At 44.1% G+C, this 17,451-nt stretch overlaps 2 protein-coding genes across 7 annotated transcripts in view; both read right to left on the reverse strand.

The window, feature by feature from the left end:
* Positions 1-7,823, reverse strand: part of nod1 (nucleotide-binding oligomerization domain containing 1) — a 7,854-nt gene extending 31 nt beyond the window's left edge. The window contains exons 1-13 of one of the 3 annotated variants that reach the window (XM_046877452.1): positions 7,635-7,823; positions 7,283-7,479; positions 5,795-6,228; positions 4,543-4,717; positions 2,651-4,463; positions 2,272-2,355; positions 2,097-2,180; positions 1,804-1,887; positions 1,643-1,726; positions 1,393-1,476; positions 1,192-1,275; positions 975-1,058; positions 1-570 (exon numbers count right to left, since the gene is read on the reverse strand). The exon at positions 1-570 is cut by the window's left edge and continues 31 nt beyond it. In XM_046877452.1, the coding sequence (XP_046733408.1) occupies positions 498-570; positions 975-1,058; positions 1,192-1,275; positions 1,393-1,476; positions 1,643-1,726; positions 1,804-1,887; positions 2,097-2,180; positions 2,272-2,355; positions 2,651-4,463; positions 4,543-4,717; positions 5,795-5,986 (2,841 nt within the window). In that variant the 5' untranslated portion in view covers positions 5,987-6,228; positions 7,283-7,479; positions 7,635-7,823 and the 3' untranslated portion in view covers positions 1-497. The remainder of the gene's footprint in view (positions 571-974; positions 1,059-1,191; positions 1,276-1,392; positions 1,477-1,642; positions 1,727-1,803; positions 1,888-2,096; positions 2,181-2,271; positions 2,356-2,650; positions 4,464-4,542; positions 4,718-5,794; positions 6,229-7,282; positions 7,480-7,634) is intronic. The other 2 variants (XM_046877453.1, XM_046877454.1) reach the window with 2 other exon arrangements.
* Positions 7,824-10,855: 3,032 nt separating this feature from the next.
* ggctb (gamma-glutamylcyclotransferase b) lies at positions 10,856-17,052 on the reverse strand. 4 transcript variants are annotated; one of them, XM_046877487.1, is made up of 6 exons: positions 16,352-16,487; positions 14,399-14,517; positions 13,361-13,506; positions 12,055-12,187; positions 11,362-11,386; positions 11,012-11,165 (listed from the first exon to the last, which is right to left on the reverse strand). In XM_046877487.1, exons 2-6 carry the CDS (start codon positions 14,510-14,512, stop codon positions 11,146-11,148), a joined length of 438 nt encoding a protein of 145 aa, XP_046733443.1. In that variant the 5' UTR covers positions 14,513-14,517; positions 16,352-16,487; the 3' UTR covers positions 11,012-11,145. The 4 variants fall into 4 exon arrangements, with proteins under 4 accessions (XP_046733442.1, XP_046733440.1, XP_046733441.1 ...); XM_046877486.1 differs by lacking the exons at positions 11,362-11,386; positions 14,399-14,517 and adding an exon at positions 16,958-17,052 and having other exon boundaries at positions 10,856-11,165; positions 16,352-16,470; XM_046877484.1 differs by lacking the exon at positions 11,362-11,386 and having other exon boundaries at positions 10,856-11,165.
* Positions 17,053-17,451: the final 399 nt, after the last annotated feature.

Raw genomic sequence — 17,451 nt, forward strand, 5'->3', positions numbered from 1 at the left:
GGACACTGGGGGAGAAAAGAGAAGAAACCTGAGAAGGTGGAGGAGATTTTTTCTGGAGATTCTGTTTTAATAAAATGAGAATTAGAATAAAGAGGGAGCCGGTGGAGGTGTTTAATAGAGTCCCTCTGTGCTGAAACAGACGGATGGATATTTACAGACATCAGTAGGAAGATGTTTCATCACACATCTCTGCCATCTCTCAAGTCTTTAGGGAGAAGATAGTAATATCTTGTAATCATTTGTTTATAAAAACAGTTTTTCAAAATAGTTAAAATTCACGCTGGCAGTAAAGATCCAGTAAGCTCCCTGAGCTGCATGGTGCTACAGCAGGTAGTGCTGAGGTTTTTCAGATTTGATCCTGAGCTCAGGTTACTGTGTGTATATTAATGAGATGTGCATTTCTGTGCAGGTTCTCTCTGCTCCAGGGTTAGATACTCTGGTACAGGTGTGGAAACACTGCAGCAGTCATGTAACAGGACATTCTGTTGTTGAATCTCTCAGCAGAATCTAAGTCTTTTCTCATCGCTGAAGCGAGACTCGTCCTCCACACTGACCTGATTCCCCTTTAAACTGCACACATTCACAATACCACATTATAAACTATTCACTCCAATACCATCACATGTTTAATACATATTAAACATGTTACATGTGCAGTATGTTCTTATTTTTATTGTGTATAAATATGAATGTGTGTGTGTGTTACATCACTAAAACTGTAACTGACATGGGAGACTGTATGGATTTTTATTTCCCAGAGTTTAAATACTAACTATTATTCTGATGGTGTTGTGTTACAGCTGTCTGTAACAAACACCTCATAACACAACTATTGTGTTTTATAGAAAATAAACATTTGGTCATCTTATAGAATTGTGACAATTTGCAGATTAGAGCACCTTCATTCTGGTGTTGCACTGCCTGTATCTGCATCATAGTGTGTGTGTGTGTGTGTGTGTGTGTTTGCAACTTACTTGACTTCTTTTATTGTTATGTTGTGTTTTAGACCTTCACTGAGCTGTTCCACTCCACAAGCAGAAAACTGATTGTCAATTAACCTGGACATACACCACATGACAATATTTCATAAAAACAAAAACTGTATTGTCTGATAATAATAGCTGTGTGTTTGGTGGTGTTTCAGTTCAGTGTAAATAAAAAGTGCAGTGTTCATGTGGCCTGGAGTCTTACATCAGGTGTGTGAGTGCTGAGTTCATCTCAAAGGCTTTGGCGAGCTCCCCAGCTGCATCGTCTGAGATTTTGTTTTGAATCAGCCTAAAAAACAACATAATAAAATATCTTTAGTATTTTTTCTCTTTCACACACACACACACACACACACACACACACACAAACATTTAAGCACATAAATATGATATATGTGATGAGCACCAGAAGATGTGAAGGCTGTTATTTTGTGTTAGCGCTTTTGCTAAACTTTTTCCTCCCTCAGAGCTGATCCCGTTTGCCGACAGACTAAAAACAACAATAAAGTTACAGAAAGAAAATTAATTTCATTTAAAAATTGTAATATGTTAAACCTTCTGATTCTGACCTTTGTGTGAGGTCACTTCCTGTTTACTTTAATTTCTCCTACGGATTGTTCCTCCTGTGAACTTGATAACTGTATAATTAAACTTACCTGAGGTTCGTTAAACTGCTGTGGTTCTTTATTGCCTCAGCGAAAGCGTGAGCCCCGGCGTCTCCGATGCTATTTCCCCACATGCTGAACACAAAAACATAATTTATGACTTTATTCAGGTTTAATCTTCCTACTCGTGTGTCTGTGAGCTGCCGTTTTACCCAACATCGAAGATCGATTTACTTTTCTGAATAGCTTCAGCAAGAAATGTCGCCCCCTCGGCTGTGATCTGATTATAGCCGAGTCTACACACATCAAAAAAATTCACACAAATCATTTGTCTTAATGATTATATTTGATAAACTGTACAGTGTAAAGTCAGTGACCGTGCACTCAATGTGTTCATGATGGAGACAGTACGTGAAAAACTGAACTAGAGCAAAACCAAATATAGAAATTACAACCACAAATAAATGTGATTTAATGGGACTGAGAGAGTTGAAATGTAACCTACTTCACGGTTCTGATGTGAGGACACTCTTCAATTATCTGTGCCACCAGTTTGGCTCCGATGTCTGTAATGTGATTCTTATACAGCCTATAAATGTATTTAAGAGAAAAAAATGGTAATAAATTGATATCTTTTGGAATAAACTAATACAAATACTTATGATTTAATGCGAAATTACCCCAAAACTTTTACGATTTTGTGTTTAAGGAGTTCTGTAGCCAAAACTTCCACACTGCTGTCTGTGAGCTGATTCACACAAAACCTGCGCACAAACCCAGATTTCATTCATTTATCTTCAACAACTGTTTCTTCCTGATCAGAAGCACCATAAAAATCCAGATTTCTATTAAAGTCATTAAATTCATGTAACCTAGATCACACTGGGAACAGGAAACACTGAGAAAACATGGGAACTCTTTTAATGCTGGGAACAAGGAACACATGGAACATAAAGGACCTAAGGAAGATGAAGAACATGAAGAACATGGAGAATATGGAGAACATGTAGAACCACTGGGAATATTTTTTTACACTGAGCTGTTTGGAATGAGTCATACCTGACCACAGTCATTTTGCTGAACAGAGGAATAAGCTGCTTCACACCATAGTCACTGATGTTGTTGTTGTCCAGATCAACTGCTAAACGCTTCCTGTGGTGATGAAGGACAAAGTTGAGAGCGCTGCAGTCAGCTGAGTAGATGTTACAGTATGCAAGTTTGAGGTAATCTGCTGAGATCCCTTTAGCTGTTAGACGAGCCACGTCCTTGCTGTGTATCTCAAATATACAGCGCAGCATCCACAGGAAGTTTGGCATCACATGAACTTTATTTCCCTCAATATCAGTGCTTGGGCAGCGAGGCAGGCCGCTGAGGTGTGTCTTTATGCTGGAGGAAAGGTAGGATTTCAAAGCCTTTCGCTTTTTCTTCAGGGATGCTGGAGGAACGAGGTGCTCCAGGAGGAAGGTGTTGGATTTGGAAAGCAGACCACATAGGAACAGGTTTGCAAACTGAAAGTGTTCATTTGTCTGAAAAGGATCTGAATTTATTGGATGAGACGACATCCCTAAACAGGACAAGCAGATCAAATGGGATGTCTTATGAAACTCACACTTAGAGAAGAACCTCAGGATCTCATCTGAGACGATGTTCAAATCCAAGACAAGGCAAACCGCAGCCAGAAATGACTGCAGTGTCACATGGAGAAACTCGTACTTTGCCGAAGCACCACACGCATCGTAGTGACCGACGGGCCTCAGGAACCCGAACTGAACATCATCATCACTCAGGCCGCAGGAGGAAACCTCTTCATGGGTGTAAATAAAGCTGCTCTTTTCCAAACCCAGCAGGGCAAGTTTAGCAAAGGCGGAGAGCATCTTTAGGCCCGATCTGAAGGTTTCTGCAGTGCATCGTGTGCTTCTCTTCAGGAGTCCAGCACTCTTACTGCTCCGGCTCAGAAACACCTCCGACAGCAGAAGAAAGATGTTTGTGAGAGTGACGCATGAGCCTGGCAGCTCCACATCATCATACACACTCTGAAGGTGCTTAAAGCTCTTGAAAATGATCCAGCTGAACAAAGGGAAAGAGCAGAGTCCACATAGGTGAGGGTTCGCGTCCAGCTGCACAGACACCCTGTCCCTCTGCTCCTGCTGGGGAAAGTGATAAGACAGATATTTTCTGAGATGTTTTGGTGAGAAACCTCTCAAAAACACCTTCTTCCGAATCACTTTGCTCTGGATTTCTGTGCCGGTCCGAGCTGTTAGAATTTTTCTGGAACCTTTGAGCAATTTTCCACTCAGCAGGTTCATGAGAACCAAAAGTGGGTGCGTTCGTTCCTCAGGAGAAACCACTTCTGGCATGTTTTCTGAATCAAAATCCAACTGGATTTCATCATATCCATCAAATGTGAAAAGTACAGACTCTGGAAATCGCAGGATGTAGCTTAACACCTCACCATCTGGGTCTCCATCTGGATAACAATTGTGTTTGAATATCAGATCCTTCACTGAAATCTCATCAGTCTCCTTAAAGGTGCTGAACATTCTGCATCTGAATGTGAAGAAGAACTTTGCATTAGTGTTTAACTTTCTTTTGGACCACAGGTTCTGGAGTTTCTGGAGCAGAATGGATTTTCCCACTCCAGCATCACCTGAGATGAAGATGGTCTCAGCCAGCTGGTTGAACACACCTTCTTCTCCCAGAATCTCGTCCAGACTCTGCAGAAATCCCAGGCTCTCCCCTCGCTCATTCAGGATTTCCATCTGTGTGTCTGTATAAAGCTCATCCAGTCGTGTCTCCTCTTTCTGAGAGTATGAGGTGATGAACTGAGTGTCTCTGCTAAGTTCCTGCCTGAGTTTCTCACTGTATCTGCTAACTGTAGAAAAAAACAGTGTTAATGCAGCAAAGTTTTGCACGTGACACAATTTCCATGTAATTTTGATAAAAAGACTCACTGGGGTCTGTGTTAATCACAGGTATGTCCATCACACACTCGGCTGGAGCGTAGTGAATTTCGTTAAACCAAGGCCGAAGGTCAATGAAGGCATCATACGCCTGGTGTAGAATGTGAATAAAATATGCAGACGCCTCTTTACCTTTACTCTGCACCAACTCCAGGATTTTACGCACCTGATAATATAAAGAAGGAAACATTCTTATGTGTATACTAACGTGTGAGTGAGTAAGTGTGTGTGAGTGTGTGAGTGAGTGTGTATGTGAGAGTGAGTGAGTGAGTGTGTGAGTGAGTGAGTGTGTATGTGAGAGTGAGTGAGTGAGTGTGTGAATGAGTGTGTGTGAGTGAGAGTGTGTGAGTGAGTGTGTAAGTGTGAGTGAGTGTGAGTGTGTGAGTAAATGTGTGTGAGTGAGTGTGTGTGCGTGTGTGTGAGTGAGTGTGTGTCTGAGAGTGAGTGAGTGTGAGTGAGAAAGTGAGTGTGTGTGAGTAAATGTGAGTGTATGTATGAGTGTGTGTGAGTGAGTGAGGAGTGTGAGTGAGTGAGTGAGTGTGAGTGAGTGAGTGAGTGTGAGTGAGTGTGTGTGTGTGTGAAAGTGAGTGTGTCTGAGAGTGAGTGAGTGTGAGTGTGAGTAAGAAAGTGAGTGTGTGTGAGTAAATGTGAGTGTATGTATGAGTATTTGAGGGTGTGTCTGAGAGTGAGTGTGAGAGTGAGTGTGTGTGAGAGTGAGTGTGTGTGTGTGTGAGAGTGAGTGAGTGTGAGTAAGTGAGTGTGAGTGAGTGTGAGTGTGTGAGAGTGAGTGAGTGTTGAGTGAGAGTGTGAATGTTGAGTGAGAGTGTGAGTGAGAGTGTGAGTGAGTGTGTGTATGAGTGAGTAAGTGTGAGTGTGTGAGTGAGTGTGAGTGAGTGTGTGAGTGAGTGAGTGTGTGTGAGTGAGTGTGAGGTGTGAGTGAGTGTGAGAGTGAGTGTGTGTATGAGTGTGAGTGAGTGAGTGAGTGAGGATGTGTCTGAGAGTGAGTGAGAGAGTGAGTGTGTGTGTGAGAGTGAGTGAGTGTGAGTGAGTGTGTGAGAGTGAGTGTGTGTGAGAGTGAGTGAGTGTGAGTAAGTGAGTGAGTGAGTGTTGAGTGAGAGTGTGTGAGTGTTGTGTGAGAGTGTGTGAGGGAGTGTCAGTGAGTGTGTGTATGAGTGAGTAAGTGTGTGAGAGTGAGTGAGAATGTGTGAGTGTGTGTGTGAGTGAGAAAGATGTGTTTTAGTACCTGCTCTGTTTTAGTAATGGAGCGCTGGATGATCTCAATGTCTTCATTGCAGATGAAGCCATTCATCTTCAGATTGTCTAAAATGCATTGTGTATTTTTCACCTTTTCCACTAAAAGTTCTCTGTAAAGTGTGAGTAATCTACAGGCATCGAGAGGAGCTTTAGCTCCATCCTGGCCCACACAGCCCATCATCAGAACCAATGAGCTTTCCTGCTCTACACAACTCTTACATTAGCTGTATTCTGACATTATTTTCTGAGTTTTCAGTCTGTGGGAAAAGATGTCCTTAAGAACCCGGCAGTGTGCTGAGAGCAGAGTCCTCTCTAGACCAGCTCCCTGTCCTCTCGGTTGTTGTTGTGTAGCCTGTGTTCAACGCTGTGTTTTAGAAACCAAACAATTTCACAACCCTTTCTTTTCATGAACGATGCTGGAACCTGATGAGTGAAAATGAACACAGACTAAATGAACTGACACTGGAATTTCTTAAGAAACATTAATTACAGCTAATATCAATGAGGTAACTGTAAATGTTTATATCCTAACTATCTAACTAAACCTCATTAATGTGGACTTGGTTTATTCCTAATAATCAATACTCTGGGATTCATATTATAACAAATTATAACAACGTTTTATAGTTAAAGATTCTTAACAGGTTCTGTTGGTGTGGAGTAAAGAAAACTGTTGGCTACAATAAACAGACTAAATATTATTGTGCACATTTATTTAGACAACATTTTAACAATCTGTAAATATATATATATATATATATATATATATATATATATATATATATATATATATATATATATATATATATATATATATATATTTTTTTTTTTTTTTTTCAGCCTGATAATGTTAAACAAATCCCAGGCTGTATAAAGTTCTTCAACACTCACCTGGTCTGCATCACTCATTGGAAAAATTTGGTTATGCTTTAAGATGCTACCACTTATAAAAAAAATAAACCCTGGTATTTTGTCTGGGATAATGAGTTAGACATGTTTTCAGGCTAATAAAATGATCACACCTGATCAACTGATACCTGCTGTGTGATTGTATTAAAATAATGGCAAGTAAAATAAAAAAAATGATGATTAAATAATTTATTCATAATATACTAATCTTTATACAAATCCACCCAACAATAAATACAGAAAATGACAAACATCAATATACACAGAAAATCCAATTTTTGTAATCAATATAAAACATTTATTTATGTAAATTGGATACTTTGAATACCCACCTGTCATCTACATCTGCATTTTTCAAACCAACTTGTATATTTTAAATAATCTGTTCTATATGTTGTAATTATATAACACAAGACCTCTCTGCGCATGCGCGGTTTGATTAACCTGTTACCATAATGTGTGTGTGTGTGTGTGTGTGTGTATATATATATATATATATATATGTGTGTGTGTGTGTGTGTGTGTGTGTGTGTGTGTGTGTGTTAGAGTTAGGCAGCACTGACCCTACCTAATCCGCGTCTCTGCCGAAGTTGTTTATCGAGCGAGAGACGCGTTTTGGTGAATCACAGCGGCACGGAACACTTCCGGGTGTTAGAGCAGGGGACGGTTCGATTATTCACACTCACGTAGGGAAACTTTACCTCCGACAGCGCGGCTCGACTCCTACACCTGGGCCTTTATCCTAGCATCATTTTCTCTCATTTACTTCAGAAAGATTGTGTGTGTGTGTGAGAGAGAGAGAGAGAGAGAGAGAGTGAGAGAACATTTTCTGTTTGGTTAAAAAAAAACTGCGCTACAGCTGATGAGAAACTGACATTGAAATAAAAAAAAAAACATTTTGTAGAAAGTAAAGCGCCTACCTGCGTGTTCCAGAGAGAACCGGGAGCTGAGGGAGATTTGAAGGAGAGCTGAGGGAGATCTGAGGGAGAGCTAAAGGAGATCTGAGGGAGAGCTGAAGGAAAGTTGGTGGTAGAATGGCGGATATGAGCAGGGAGAGAGAATCTCCCAGTCTGAGGGAAGTGAAGGGAGAAAGCGAAAGTGAAAAAGCTGAGATGTGTTAATTCTTCTCTCTCTAAATATCAGCTCCAACATGAAGCCTTTACACACTTAAGGTTTTACTTTCTTCAGCTGGAACTTCTCCAGACCTCATGAACTGAAATATTTTTCTCTTCATCTGAAGTTCCAGAATTTCACGTAACAGAAGTAAAAAAAAAGACACTTTAAATAGTTTTATAACTAATATAATTATAACTTTCATAACTAACACCCCCCACACACACACACACAAACTCTACACCACCCTGCCCCCCACACAAACTCTACACCACCCCCACACAAACTCTACACCACCCTGCCCCCCACACAAACTCTACACCACCCTGCCCCCACACACAAACTCTACACCACCCTGCCCCCTGCCCCCCCACAAACTCTACACCACCCTGCCCCCACACACAAACTCTACACCACCCTGCCCCCACACACAAACTCTACACCACCCTGCCCCCACACAGAAACTCTACACCACCCTGCCCCCACACAAACTCTACACCACCCTGCCCCCACACAAACTCTACACCACCCTGCCCCCACACAAACTCTACACCACCCTGCCCCCCACACAAACTCTACACCACCCTGCCCCCACACACAAACTCTACACCACCCTGCCCCCCCACAAACTCTACACCACCCTGCCCCCACACAAACTCTACACCACCCTGCCCCCACACACAAACTCTACACCACCCTGCCCCCTGCCCCCCCACAAACTCTACACCACCTGCCCCCACACACAAACTCTACACCACCCTGCCCCCACACAAACTCTACACCACCCTGCCCCCCACACAAACTCTACACCACCCTGCCCCCCACACAAACTCTACACCACCCTGCCCCCCACACAAACTCTCTACACCACCCTGCCCCACACACAAACTCTACACCACCCTGCCCCCACACACAAACTCTACACCACCCTGCCCCCACACAAACTCTACACCACCCTGCCCCCCACACAAACTCTACACCACCCTGCCCCCCACACAAACTCTACACCACCCTGCCCCCACACACAAACTCTACACCACCCTGCCCCCACACACAAACTCTACACCACCCTGCCCCCCACACACAAACTCTACACCACCCTGCCCCCACACAAACTCTACACCACCCTGCCCCCACACAAACTCTACACCACCCTGCCCCCACACAAACTCTACACCACCCTGCCCCCACACACAACTCTACACCACCCTGCCCCCCACACAAACTCTACACCACCCTGCCCCCACACAAACTCTACACCACCCTGCCCCCACACAAACTCTACACCACCCTGCCCCCACACACAAATCTACACCACCCTGCCCCCCACACACAAACTCTACACCACCCTGCCCCCCCACACACAAACTCTACACCACCCTGCCCCCCACACAAACTCTACACCACCCTGCCCCCACACACAACTCTACACCACCCTGCCCCCACACAAACTCTACACCACCCTGCCCCCACACAAACTCTACACCACCCTGCCCCCACACAAACTCTACACCACCCTGCCCCCCACACAAACTCTACACCACCCTGCCCCCACACACAAACTCTACACCACCCTGCCCCCCACACTCTACACCACTGCCCCCACACACAAACTCTACACCACCCTGCCCCCACACAAACTCTACACCACCCTGCCCCCACACACAAACTCTACACCACCCTGCCCCCCACACAAACTCTACACCACCCTGCCCCCACACACAACTCTACACCACCCTGCCCCCACACACAAACTCTACACCACCCTGCCCCCACACAAACTCTACACCACCCTGCCCCCACACACAAATCTACACCACCCTGCCCCCACACACACAAACTCTACACCACCCTGCCCCCACACACAAACTCTACACCACCCTGCCCCCACACACAAATCTACACCACCCTGCCCCCCACACAAACTCTACACCACCCTGCCCCCACACAAACTCTACACCACCCCTGCCACACACAAACTCTACACCACCACCCTGCCCCCTGCCCCCACACAAACTCTACACCACCCTGCCCCCCCACAAACTCTACACCACCCTGCCCCCACACAAACTCTACACCACCCTGCCCCCACACAAACTCTACACCACCCTGCCCCCCCACAAACTCTACACCACCCTGCCCCCTCTCTGCCCCCACACACACTCTACACCACCCCCCACACAAACTCTACACCACCCTGCCCCCACACAAACTCTACACACCACCCTGCCCCCACACAAACTCTACACCACCCTGCCCCCCACACAAACTCTACACCACCCTGCCCCCCACACAAACTCTACACCACCCTGCCCCCCACACACACACACTCTACACCACTGCCCCCACACAAACTCTACACCACCCTGCCCCCACACACAAACTCTACACCACTGCCCCCACACAAACTCTACACCACCCCCCACACACAAACTCTACACCACCCTGCCCCCACACAAACTCTACACCACCCTGCCCCCCACAAAATCTACACCACCCTGCCCCCACACACAAACTCTACACCACCCTGCCCCCCACAAACTCTACACCACCCTGCCCCCACACAAACTCTACACCACCCTGCCCCCCACACAAATCTACACCACCCTGCCCCCCACACACAAATCTACACCACCCTGCCCCCACACACAAACTCTACAACACCCTGCCCCCCACAAACTCTACACCACTCCCCCACACAAACTCTACACCACCCTGCCCCCCACACACAAACTCTACTCCACCCTGCCCCCACACAAACTCTACACCACCCTGCCCCCCACACACAAACTCTACACCACCCTGCCCCCCACACAAACTCTACACCACCCTGCCCCCTCTCTGCCCCCACACAAACACACCAACTCTAAACCACTCTGCCCCCACACATCAACTCTATACCACTCTGCCATCCACACACACTAACTCTACACCACTCTGCCCCCTCACACAAACACACTAAGTCTATAGCCCCCAACACACACACACACACACACACACACACACATACACAATGTTCAAACAAATATGAAATTTTCCTGATTTTATTTCATTGCAAGGTACAGATGTGAAATAATAAGTTCAAACGTTATACAACACATTTGACTTAATAACTAATAAAAGTATTTGAATATGTAGATTAGTCCTGTAGTACAGTTACTGGGTGATTAAATGGCTTTTTTGAAGCTTCATGTTGACTCTTTTTTGGACTTCTTGAGTGCAGCATGGATCTCATCCATCACAGGAAGTGGCCCATCGTACTTGTTCGTTTTGATGGATTTAAGTTTATTTTGATAAGATGTGGGTAATTTATTCTGCTCAGCTCCCATCATTATCACCTGAAATATCAAAACCACATGAAGAGATTCCATTGTAAATGCAGACCTGATGCAGCATTTGCCTCCAAAAATAATTTTATTGCAATTCTTCACTATTATTTAAGAGTTCATCTAAAAACAGGTCATCTGTAAACACACACACACACACACACACACACACACACACACACACACACACACACACACAGAAACACTCATGCTAATGCTCCTGAAGTTCCTCTCTGATAAAAACACAGATGATGCTCTGTTTAGATTATTGCAGATTAGTGTTTAATGTAATCTGTTGATTATGGGGATTAAATATAATGTTCTTAAACTGTATTAATTCTATCCAAATGTTTATGTAAATTCCACATGTTGAAAATGTTAGAGTGATAAAATACTCATAATGCACCTGTATTAATGATGCTCAGGAAAAAAGTTTACTGGTTCATTGCAGAAATGTCATTATTGTGTTCACCTGTTTTAGTGTTTCTGTTTAAATCCGTGTGTTCTGGGCTCTCTGAGAAGTCATACTTTATGTTTTTAAACTCAAACACCTCTCCCCTGGTTTTGACTATTTTTTCTTGCTCAGTCTGTTTCTCCTGCTTCTTGTTTGTCCTCCTGGATTAAAACATGTACATGTTTGGTGAAAGATTTATTAGTTTGTCTTTACCTGAGTGTGTTTATATCCATAGCTCAAATTGTGACTGATGTTTGTCTTTGTTTAAAGAAATGTAATGTTTCTCTGTGTGCTGCCTGGCAGTGTACAGTCCTGCCCTGAACTCTACGCCTTCTCTACATTTAACACTAACCCTAACCATCTCTCTGAGTTTGTGTGTGTGTGTGTGTGTGTGTGTGTGTGTGTGTGTGTGTGTGAGTGTATGTATGTGTTAATGTGTCAGGAAACCTTCAGGTAGTGTGGAGACGGTGGCGCCTGAACACGATTGACCATGATGTAGGTACGACAGGTGAGTGTGCGATCCCCACACAGCAAGTTGATCATCACAGGAGAATACACACCCGAGTTTACACCTTCCTGCCTGTGCACACACACACACACACACACACACGCACGCACACACACACACACACACACACACACGCACACACACACACACACACACACACACACACACAGATCAGAATATAGAGAATCATCTTCTTTCGGCATCTCCCATTATGGGTCTCCACAGTGGATCCTGCCTCTCCATACCCCCCTGTCCTCATCCACATCCATAAACCTCCTCAGTGGTCTTCCTCTTTTCCTTCTTCCTGGTGGCTCCATCCTCAACATTCTCCTACTGATATACCCCATGTCCCTCCTCTGCACATTTCCAAACCATCTCAATCTCACCTCCCTCACCTTGTCTCCAAAACGTCCTACATGCTCTGTCCCTCTAATAAACTTATTTCTAATCCTGTCTATCGTCATCACTCCCAACGAACATCTCAACATCTTCAGCTCTGCTACCTCCAGCTTCACCTCCTGTCTTTTACTCAATGCCACTATCTCTAATCCCTACAACATCTCAGGTCTCACCACAGTCCTATAAACTTTCCTTTCACTCTCACAGATACTCTTCTATCACAAATCACTCCTGCTATCACTCTTCTCCACCCACTCCACCCTGCCTGCACTCTTTTCTTCACTTCTAACACACTCTCCATTACTCTGCACTGTTTACCCCAGGTACCTGAACTCCTCCACCTTCTCCACCTCTTCTCCCTGCAACCACACCCTCCACTGCCCTCCCTCTCATTCACACACATGTACTCTGTCTTACTCCTACTGACTTTCATTCCCCTTCTCTCCAGCATGTACCTCCACCTCTCCAGGATCTTCTCCACCTGCTCCCTACTCTCACCACTAATCACAATATCATCCACAAACATCATAGTCCAGGGAGATTTCTGTCTGACCTCGTCCGTCAACATGTCCATCACCACTGCCAACAGAAAAGGGCTCAGATTTGATCCTTGATGCAGTCCAACCTCCACCTTCAACCAGTCTGTCGTTCCTACTGCACACTTCACTGCTGTCACACTGTACTCATACATGTCCTGCACCACCCTCACATACTTCTCTGACACACCAGACTTCCTCATACAATACCACAACTCCTCTCTCCACCCTGTTGTATCAGAATATAGAGAATACACAACTGAAATCACACCACTGTATTTGCAAACACACCCACACACTCGGTATGTACCTGTTTAAGCTGGCCAGATCAGCAGTGTTCATTCTCCATACCACGCCCCACACAGTGCCTTTTGCATTCGGCTCAATTGAGGCGACGCCACCATGCCAGCGCTCACTGAATACTCCGTTAGGATTCCCAAACACCAGCTTGTAGTTCTGAACAATGACAAAGAATTAACAGTGTTTATCAAAATCTTATTATGAAAAACAAATGAAGGTCATATTTATATGAACATATAAATATGTCAAAAAATTACTTCAGTATTTACTACATAATTAGCTGTAAGAATGGATCTGTATGTAAACCAAAAGTCCTGCACAGGATTGTTCATGGAGTTGATTTTCTGCAGACAACAGGGCTGAATTCTACAGAATTATATGAGAAACCGTACACAAGTTTTCTCACAAGATAAACACCTCACAACACAAACATTAACACACAACACAAATATCACCTTCTCACAACACAAACCCCTCACAACACAAACTCTTTCGCACAACACAAACATCACCTTCTCACAACACAAACCCCTCACAACAAGCTTTCTCACAACACAAACACTTTCTCACATCACCTTGTCACAACACAAACACCTCACAACACATACATCACCTTCTCACAACACAAACACTGAACCCAGCACAAACACTGAACCCAACACAAACACTGAACCAACACAAACACTGAACCCAACACAAACACTAATCCCAACACAAACACTGAACCCAACACAAAGTAGATCAAGCAGATCTATTTTCCAAAGGGAATTTGTGTTTTGTGTTGTGATGTGTGGTGTAAATGGGGGAGGTCAGTAAGTAAGATGTTCTGTAGTGATGAAGACTGAAGTGTGTTTGTGGCTCTTTAAATGTCTTCCACTATACTGCAATTAGTTTATTGCTTTTTGTGTGTTAAGGTCAGGGTTATTTGTGGCGCACCATCATATCAGATGCGGAACCTTTCCCCTATATTCTGTCTCATCATCTTTATCTCCAATCAGTGCAACCAAAAAGTGTTGCAGATGTGGGTTAAATATAGTGTTGGATTTACCTGAAGCTTGGCTACACACTGCAGTGTGGCTGAAGGATTCCTTAGTTGCAGTCTTTCTTTCAGCAGATTACTGCCATATGCAAAGTACAGAAACATCTGATTGTCCTCTGTCATCACACCTGTGTGTGTGTGTGTGTGTGTGTGTGTGTGTGTGTGTGTGTGTGTGTGTGTGAGAGAGAGAGAGAGAGAGAGAGAGAGAGAAGTATCAGAAACAGAACTGTTAATATAAACATTTTAGCTAGAACACCAGAGGTGGCAAAACTCCACACAGTTCTGACTGCACGTTTTCACTCAAGTTAAAGTAAAGAAGTTTGTGCTCTGACATGTACTTCAGTAAAAAGTAGTGTGTGATGACTTACACTGAATCTGTTTCAGCGCTGTGGGGGAATTTTGCTCCACTAATCCAGGCAGAATTGTTGTAATTTAGCCACAGTGGAGGGATTTTGAGCATGAACCGCCTTTTTAAGGCGCCACAGCATCTCAAAAGGATTCAGGTCAGGACTTTGACTAGGCTACTCTAAAGTCTTCATTTTGTGTTTCTTCAGCCAATCAGAGGTGGACTTGCTGGTGCGTTTTGGATCATTGACCTGCTGCAGACCCCAAGTTCACTTCATCTTGAGGTAAGGAACAGATGGCTGGACATTCTCCTTCAGGATTTTTTGGTGAACTGCAGAATTCATGGTTCTATTTATCACAGCAAGTCTTCCAGGTCTTTAAGCAGCAAAACAGCCCCAGATTATCACACAACCACCACTATATTTTACTGTTGGTATGATGTTCTTTTTCTGAAATGCGGTGTTACTTTTAAGCCAGACGTAATGGGACACACACCTTCCAAAAAGTCTTGGGGATCATCAAGACAGCAGCGGTTTTGGTCTTAGAACTCTGCTATGCAGACCATTTTTGCCCAGTCTCCTTCTTATGGTGGAGTCATGAACACTGACCTTAACTGAGGCAGGTGAGGCCTGCAGTTCTTTGGATGTTGTGGGGTCTTTTGTGAGCTCTTGGATGAGTCTTCGCTGTGCTCTTGGGGTAATTTTGGTCGGTCGGCCATACCTAGGAAGGTTCTCCACTGTTTTTGCTATTTGTCCATAATGGCTCTCACTGTGATTCTAGACCCTAGATCTAGGGTTAGATCTAACCCTAACCCTAACCCTAACCCTAGATCTTAATTACTTTCTTTCTTATTTGTTTCTGAATTTCTTTGGATCTTAGCATGATGTCTAGCTTTTGAGGATCTTTTGTTCTACTTCACCTGACAAACAGTATCTATAGTTAGGGTCAAACAGTATCACACATGCCAGCATGAAAATATGCTTACATCCTAACCCCTACAGCCTAACTCTGACCCCTACATCCTAACCCCTACACCTTGACTCCCATAGCCTTACTCTAACCCCTACACCCTGGCTCCTACATCCTAACCCCTACACCCTAACCCCTACACCTTAACCCCTTCAGCCTAACTGTAACCCCTACACCCGGACCCCTACATCCTAACCCCTAAATCTTAAACTCTACAGCCTAACCCCTACACCCTGACCCCTACATTCTAACCCCTACACCTTGACCCATACAGCATAACCACTACACTCTGACCCCTACACCTTGACCCATACAGCCTAGCTCTAACCCCTAGATCCAAGCCCCTAGATCCAAGCCCCTACAGCCTGACTCCTACACCTTAGCCCTAACCCTACCCCTTGTAGGGGTACAGCCTAACTGTAAACCTGACACCCTGACCCCTAAATCTAATCCCTACAGCCTAAACCCCACACCCTGACCCCTACAGCCTAACTTAACCCCTACACCCTGACCCCTACATTTTAACCCATACAGCCTAACCCCTACACCTGACCCCTACACCTCTCTCCACACACACACACACACACACACACACACACACACACACACACACACACACACACACACACACACAAACAGATTACTTACCACTTGAACTGGACTGAGCACCACTATGGTGATGATGATATTCAATGTTAATCTAAACATTGTTGGTTCGACTTTGAGCTGAGAATCACTGACCCTGATTCTACTGCTGCTGCTGCATTCTGCATTAACACACACACATACACACACACACACACACACACACACACACACACACACACACACACACACACACACACACACACACACACTGTGCAATGTATTTCACATGTTCATGACTGCCACCCCAATCCTGTATTTCATGGTATTATGACTGTGGAATTTGTTCCTGTACTTGTTCCGACATGAGCTGTCAGGGATTATGCACTTGCTGCAGGCAACAAACAGCAAAAATCATGAAAATGTGTGTGTGTGTGTGTGTGTGTGTGTGTGTGTGTGTGTGTGTGTGTGTGTGTAAGATTATAATCTTTTTTTGTGTAAAATGTTTATATATGTTTGTGATTTACATTTTTTTTTTTTTACTTTTAGAGATTATAATCAGCTATCAAAATGTAATTAGAATTGTAAATAAAACAGTATAATAATATTGATTATAGTAGTAGTAAAAATAATAAGAGTAGAAATATAGAAAAGGAAGAAGAAACATACCTCTACTTATTCTTCTTGTTTTGTATTGTATTTTTTATTTACTTTTGTCTCAGCAGGAATGAGAATGAACAGAGCGATGGGTTTAAATCTGCAGATAAACATGTAGAGTTCAAAGGAACAAAAGTTTTCATCAGCTGGACACTTAAAACACACACACACACACACACACACACACACACACACACACACACACACACACACACACACACACACACACACAGCTGTGTTTCTGACTGTGACCTCCCAGTGTTTATTACACACACACACACACACACACACACACACACACACACACACACACACACACATCTGTGTTTGTACCTGTGATCTCCCTCTGTTTCTCTCTCTCTCTCTCTCTCTCTCTCTCTCTCACACACACACACACACACACACACACACACACACACACACACAGAGTTTTACAAATATAGAAATATAGTACAGGTGTAACTTCAGCTCGTCCAGCATGAGGCTCCACCTCCTCTGTGGCCCTG

Source organism: Silurus meridionalis, chromosome 21 (assembly GCF_014805685.1).
Source record: "Silurus meridionalis isolate SWU-2019-XX chromosome 21, ASM1480568v1, whole genome shotgun sequence".
In the NCBI taxonomy this organism is placed as follows: domain Eukaryota; kingdom Metazoa; phylum Chordata; class Actinopteri; order Siluriformes; family Siluridae; genus Silurus; species Silurus meridionalis.

Coding starts and splice junctions, on each gene's coding strand:
- ggctb (XM_046877484.1), bottom strand. CDS start 14,512: ATGACAGAGGACAATCAGATGTTTCTGTACTTTGCATATGGCAGTAAT. Junction 13,507..14,398: donor AGTGTGTAGCCAAGCTTCAG/GTAAATCCAACA, acceptor GTCATTGTTCAG/AACTACAAGCTGGTGTTTGG. Junction 11,166..12,054: donor CGTCTCCACACTACCTGAAG/GTTTCCTGACAC, acceptor TTGATATTTCAG/GTGATAATGATGGGAGCTGA.